The sequence below is a fragment of the Camelus bactrianus genome, chromosome 6 (genome assembly GCF_048773025.1).
Source record: "Camelus bactrianus isolate YW-2024 breed Bactrian camel chromosome 6, ASM4877302v1, whole genome shotgun sequence".
NCBI classification, from domain to species: Eukaryota; Metazoa; Chordata; class Mammalia; order Artiodactyla; family Camelidae; genus Camelus; species Camelus bactrianus.
The window spans coordinates 65,416,496-65,423,910 of record NC_133544.1 but is presented as its reverse complement, the minus strand read 5'-3'; the positions used below and the strand labels follow the sequence as shown (position 1 = coordinate 65,423,910).

Sequence of the window (7,415 nt, the reverse complement as noted above, 5' to 3'; positions counted from 1 at the left end):
ATTCCAGCTTTCCTGAGAGCTATATGTTCTTAGTCATTCAGTCATATCATTTCTTTAATAGATTCTACTCAAAACTTCATTCAGACATTGTATTGATAGAATTTGTATTGTGCTGTATTACAGAGAAACAGTTATCGATTTCAACAAAACTTATATGTAATTTTATGTATAATGCTTATATATAATACATACACATATTTTAAAGTACAGTTACTCACACCTCATACTATGTATATTTACTCAACCCCACACGTACACACATAACACTCTGGAATGAACTCTACAATTTTTTTTCTTTTTTTTAAAGCCAGATTTCTCTTAAGTTTATTTTGTCTAAAAACTGATTTAAAATGAAATTTTATTTCCTAATCATAGTCCAACACAGCAAGGGCTGTCAGTTCATAAGTATTGAAGACATGAGACATTTGGCACAGGGAAGCTATCTTGAAGGTAAATAAAGCCCTGTGAGTCTTTGTCCTGGTTTTGAAATCCTGAGATTTAAAAAACAAACAAACAAAAAACCCAAAAAAGCACTGTGATTTCAAGATCCTATTGATTTAAAAAGTCTTGTGACTGTGTATTATATTTAAACTCTTTATTTAAAAAAATGAATGCTTATCAGTGATATTCAATTACAGAAGTTAATTTTAACATGGGAAAATCAGTATTTTATAGCTACATATTTTATGGTATGCACATAAGCTATGGAGTTACCATTGAATATGCATTGGATTATTAAATTAATAACTTTTCACTTGCATTAGATTTTTAAATAAACACTGCATCTTACTGAGTTGATTCTGTCCCCTGAGGAGTCATCTATTAGGAGGTGTTTGTTGGGATACCATAGAGTCAGATCTCATGCCAAGTTTTGAAATTGATCCTAAAAGACAATCATAAGCAAGAGTTAAATTTGATATTAACTAAATTAATGGTTAGAGAATTCAAGCAATTTTCTTGTAAGTTGATTCTGAGATATCAAACCAAAGGAGAAGATTGGGTAATAACTGAGTTACTTGAGTAACTGAATAAATTTCCAGTAATTTTGGATATTGTCTTCAATCAGGAGAAGCATGCTCCTGGGTACTTCTGACTTCTCTTATGACTACAATCCTATAGATGTGCGTAAACACAGAGAGAACATAGAAGGAAAACAACTTCTGCTTTGAATAATTTTCCCTACAGTCACCTTGCTTGCTATTGTGATAATACTGTGTTTTGATTTTTATAGATTTTGGACATAGTTTTTATGATTATACTCATATATATGAACATTAAAAGTGCTTAAAAGAAAATCAGTACCTGTCAGGATTAATTACCTTAGTTTTTATTGATGTAATGCTGATTTTTTTACTTTATGGATTTTGGACATAGCTATTTTTAATCATCAAATATATAACTAATACTATTTATGTATTTATTCTATTAATAAATATTTGTCAAGTACCTTTTATATTTCAGATTCCATGCACTGAGCTAGGAGTGAAGATACAGTGTTTAAAGACACACATTCTCAGTTTAGTGGAATAAAGTCAATTATACAATTAAAATATACTGTGAAATGAGTGCCGTGCTAGGAGAAAACATGATATACTGAGAGCACATGAGAAGGAAACCTAATCCAGTTTTGATGTTTAGTAAAGACTTCCCTTATTATTTCAATTTTTCTCTTATTTCCTAAGATTCTGGTTTCTATTCTTTTACTAAATACACATACACACACATACACATAGTGCATTTATTTTAGCATACAGCCTGTCATACAGTAAGTGCCCAAATATATGCTAGATCCCATAAGATGTTTCTGACTTTTTAGAACTCTCCAATGACTCATGTCCCATCCCCAGTCTCTGCTCAGCATTCCATGTTGCTCTGGCCAGATCCATGAAGATGAATATGGACCACTGTATTATCAGTCTAAGTGCAGACATCCCTGGGTTTAGATGTCTGAACGTAAGCATGGCTGCTTGATGTGTTAGTGAAACTTGAGTGAAAGGAATCACCAAGTCTGTCTTCTATGGGCTTTTGCAGGAAACTTGCCATTGTCAGTTCATAGGAAGTCATAGATTCCAAATAGAGGAACTTCCTGGAATTTTGAGGAAGAATTTATAAAACTCATTTTCCTACTTTGAAATAAGATTAACTACATAATACAGTGTTTCTAAAAGTGTTATTTGAAGGCTACCTCTGATAAAATCACCTGGGATGATTTTAAAAGTGCATTTAATATGATTAAATCATGGCCTTACTGAATTTGAATTGTAGCTACCAATCCTAGAAATACGCTTTTTTACTATAAGCTGCCTCAGGTAATTTTAGTTCACAATCACGATTGAGAACCATTGAATAATTCTTGACATTATCAATCCTCAGGAGTAGTTGCTATTAAGGAATGGTTGGAAGGATTTTCTTATGAGAGAAGTCTCAACTAATGGACTAGGAAATGTTCTCAGAAATATATCACTAGGATATATTAATCAAGAATTTATGACCTCAAAAAATGCATTGTTTTGATCAGAAGACCAAGTCACTGAGAACTTTCTGTGAAGTTGAAGACATCTTAAATATTCCTTCTTGTCTATAACTGCAATCATTAATATCCAATGCTTCCTCTTCTGACACTCTATATCAATTTTAGTATGAATATTACAACAACATTTAAATCAAGTTATTCTAAGTAATCTTATAATATAAATCATTTCTAAATGTTAAATTCTCAAAGGAGACTCCCACATTCAAGGATTTCCATTTTAAGTAAAATTCCATTTCTATATATGGGGAAATTATTTTTTTCATTTCTATCTCTTCCTCCTTGATCTAAGATACACTTTGATAAAGAGAGGGTTATGGAGATTTCGGTAGAAAGAAAGATATCCCCAACCATTGGCTTTCCTGGCGTTGGCTTCTTCCATCAGGAGGGACTTGAGGATCTTGCCCAAGGAAGTGTCTCATGTCTGCTGCTCTAAGGGTCTATTCAACGAACACTTTACTTTACCCCTGGTTTCCAATATCTAGAATCTGACTTTCTGGGAATAAAATTCTTGTGTTATATAATATTGATATTACATCTGCTTTCAATGAAACATTAAATATGAAGGGTTCTCACTTCTCCCTGTATTAAGTCCAGACCATTTCCATTTATTGAAATCATGTCTATACTCTTCCTATCAAGGTATTTTGAAAATGAATTTGGAGATTGTAAAACAATTATTTCTCTATGCATCTCTCTTTTCTTTGATACTCTGTCTTGTAAAGTTAGCTGCCTTGGTCTCACCAGATTCCCAACCTCACCTCCTCAACTGAGGATGTTTATCCAGCTCTCCCTGGATTTCCCTTCTTTGTGCTGCAGCCTGGAAACTCCCTCACAGCAAAAAGCTGGGAAGTTGTAGGACTCAGTTTTTTTTCCTGTCTCTCAGGGACCATCATTGTTCTTCACTGACTGATTTCCAGAGGTCTGAGAATTGTTATTTCATGTATTTTATATTTTTAAATTATTTCAGATAGAAAAGTAAATTCAGTTTTTGTTATTCCATCTTAAGCAGAAGCAGAAGGCACGGTCTGTGTAATTGATATAAAATTTCTTTTCCTAAAAATAAGACTTGACAGGAGATAAAATGAGTTTAAGATTATAGAAATGCTGGTGACTGTGCTGGGTAAAAATGAGAGTTTCATTGTGACAAGTTTGAAAGGAGAGCAAGAAAACTCAAAGGTGAATTTACAATTTTGCTCAATTATAAACTGAAAGCATTGACTCTTAAATAGTAGAGAGTAGTTCTAATGCCAAATTCTGAGACATATCAGCAAAATAATTTCTATTCTGTCAAATGATATTTTGCAGGCATTAGTATAATAATATGTTTTCTTCATTAATTTAGTAATATAATATTGCACTGAAAAATTTTGTAAATTTGAACTATCTTTGGATTAGAAAGGCTAAGATAAATTCCACTTGATTAAAGAACACTTAAATAGAATATTGGCTCGAGCTTTTAAAAGTGTTACCTTTTTTTGCATAAGTTACAGTTACTGAGATTGGTTTATAACTATCCCATTCTTTTTTCCATTTGGCATTAAATTTATAGTAGCCCTATAAAATAAGTTTGAGAAGTTTCTTTTCTGAAACACTTCTACATAGGGAGAGAAATATATTTTCTAGAAAATTTAGCAAGATCACCCATAAAGCTTTAACAGCCTGGTACATTGTAGGAGGGATAGTATTGCTACCAAAATTCTATTTCTTTTGGCTAATTTTTATTTTAATTTGTCCAGAAGCTTATTTTAATACTATTCAAATAAATAATGTTTCATTTGTCATTTCTACCATTTACAGATAAACATTTTTATTGAAGAATTACATACATTCAAAGGACTGTACAAATAATAATTGCATAGCTCAACAAAATTTCACAAAATGGACACACCTATATAACAGGCATCCAGACTGAGAACATTACCTGTACATCAGAAGCTCCCTCACTCCCCCTTACATTCTCTACCCACTAAGGGTAACTACAATCAGGGCTTTTAATGCATACATTATTTTTTTTCTTTCTTGAACTTATAGAAATGAGATTATACAGTATGTACTTGTGCCACAATGACATCTCTAAATGACAGTTTGTGTCATCTGTAAATGACAATTTTGTCTCTTTGTTTCTAATTTTTATGGCTTTTAATTATTTTCCTTGTCTGAGTGCAGAGATAGGACCTCTAGCAAAATATTATATATAAATGGTAATATTGGGAATTCTTGACTCATTTCCTATCTCATGGGAAAAGCTTTCAAAAATTCACATAAAGTATGATGTTTTCAGTAGATCTTTATTGATATCCTCTTTAAGATTAAGGAATTCCTGCTAGTCTTAGTTTTCTGGGGAGTTTTATCTTGAGTAGGTGATGAATTTTATCCAATAAACTTTCTACAATTGGAATTGAATAACAACTATTTTTATTTTTATTTAATCTTTTGTTTTTGATGCTATTCCATGCATCATAGTTTTAATAATTTCCTTTTAATGGCATTTTTAATTTTTGCATTGCCAGTGTATAGAAATACAATGGACTTTAAAAAATGTCTCATTTCTCATGTTCATTTATCTGAGGTAAATGTCCAGGAATGCTATTTCTAGGACACATGGTAATTATGTCTTTAGTTTTTTTTTAAAAAACTGTCAAATTATTTTGCAGAGTTGTTGTACCATTTTACATTTCCATCATAAGCTGTGAGAGATACAGTTTCTCTGCCTCCTCACCAGCATTTAGTACAATATAGTATTTGTCTTTCTCTGTCTAATTTCACTTAGCATAATGCCCTCAAGGTCCATCCATGTTATTACAAATAGCAAGATTTTTTCTTTCTCATGAAAAGTAATATTCCATTGCATGTGTGTTTATATATATATATATATATATATATATATATATATATATATATTTATATACATGCAATATATATATGTGTGTATATATGTATATATATCTTCTTTATCCTGTCATCTGTTGACAGACCTTTAGGCTGTTTCCATATAATTCAGACTGTTTATTTTCTGCTCTTGAGTTGTATAAATTCCTTATACAGTTTGGATACTAACCCCTTATCAGATTCATGATTTCCAAATATTCCCTCCCATTCTGTGGGTTGCCTTTTCATTTTGTTCTTTCTCTGGCTGTACAGAAGCTTTTTAGTTCGATGTAGTCCCACTTGTTAATTTTTGCTTTTGTTGCTTGTGCATTTGTTGACATATCCAAAAACTGATGCTAACATCAGTGTCAAGGAACTTTTTCCTTATGTTTTCTTCTAGGATTCTTATGGATTCAGGTATTACATTTAAGTGTTTAATTCACTTTGAATTAATTTGTGTGAGTGGGTAAGACAGAGATCCAATATTATTCTTCTGCATGTGGTTGTCCAGTTTTCCCAACACCATTTATTGAAGAGACTCTATTTTTCCCCACTGAGTATTCTTGACATCCTTCTCAAGTATTACTTGACTCTAATTCATCTAATTGATATCCCTTTAAATATATTGTGAGAGTAAGAAACACATATAAATTCCTTACTCAAATTATTACAGACATCTAGATAGAATAAACCAAAGTTGAGAAGAAAATAAAACCTGTGGCAAAGTGGAGAAAAAAATTGGTGCAAATTTGGAAAGGGTAGTTTATACCACTAGGTGGTAGCAAATTACATTGACAAAATGGATAGACTAAAATTTGATCAAGTGAGTGGATAGAATGGAAGAACACAATTGATAGAAAACAGATTTGCTTTAGAGGAGAAAAGGAAGCAGAAGACAGAACAATTTAGTGTGAACGGAGTTTTTCTGAGTTTAATATAAAGCCATAAATAGAGTATTATGATTATGTTTGAAAGAAAACCAAGCGGCTGAGCTACCATCTTCTAACCCATTCATGAAAAAGTAATTATTTTAACCTCAGATTCTCTGCTTGCAAAAACTCACTTCAACTTCTTATGTCTCCTGCTTTTTCCAAGTAAGTCCACTCTTATCCCACAGCTTTCTCATGGCTGACTTGACCTCCTTGTTCCGAAGTGTGTAGATAAGTGGATTCAGCATGGGGGTAATAACATTGTAGAGTACAGACACCATCTTGTCCACAGAAAAAGTGGAGAAGGGACGAGCATAGATGAAAATACAGGGTCCAAAAAAGAGGGTTACCACCATGAGGTGAGAGCCACAGGTGGAGAGTGCCTTTAGCCTTCCCTCCTTGGATCGAATCTTGACCAGGATTGTGGTGTAGGAAGAAACCAACACTACAAAGGAGCTGGTGGAGATCAACCCGCTGTTAGATACCATTAGCAATTCAATGACAAATGTGTCTGCACAGGCAAGTTTGATGACAGGAGGAACATCACAAAAGAAATTGTCCACCTGGTTTGGCCCACAAAAGGGCAGACAGATAGCGAGAATCGTCTGGACAGTAGAGTGCACAAATCCGCCCATCCAGGAAGCAGCTACCAACACACAGCATAATCCTCGACTCATGATGGTGGTATAGTGCAGGGGGTGACAAATTGCAACATAACGATCGTAGGCCATCACTGTGAGCAGGAACATCTCAGCTGCTCCTACAAAATGCAGGAAGAAGAGCTGCACAATGCATAGGTCATAGGGAATGAGCTTTTCGTTATCAAGAAAGTCAGCCAGAAGCTTAGGGGTAGTTACTGTTGAATAACATAGGTCCAAGAAAGAGAGGTTGCCAAGAAGGAAATACATGGGTGATGAATTCAGATAGTTGTCAGAGGCCACTGTGACCATGATAAGGACATTGCCTACCCAAGTGGACACATAGAAGAGAAGAAATAGTACAAATAGCCCTGCTTCAATAGATGGTGTCTGTGAGAAGCCTGCCAGGACAAATTCTCTCACTACTTCTGTTTGGTTTTCATCCAT

At 33.5% G+C, this 7,415-nt stretch overlaps 1 protein-coding gene across 1 annotated transcript; it reads right to left on the bottom strand.

Moving 5' to 3' along the window:
* Nucleotides 1–6,473: 6,473 nt before the first annotated feature.
* LOC105079557 (olfactory receptor 4Q2) lies at nucleotides 6,474–7,415 on the bottom strand. Its single transcript, XM_010968357.3, has one exon. The coding sequence runs from the start codon at nucleotides 7,413–7,415 to the stop codon at nucleotides 6,474–6,476; it is 942 nt and encodes a 313-aa protein (XP_010966659.2).

Coding starts and splice junctions, on each gene's coding strand:
- LOC105079557 (XM_010968357.3), bottom strand. CDS start 7,415: ATGGATGAAAACCAAACAGAAGTAGTGAGAGAATTTGTCCTGGCAGGC.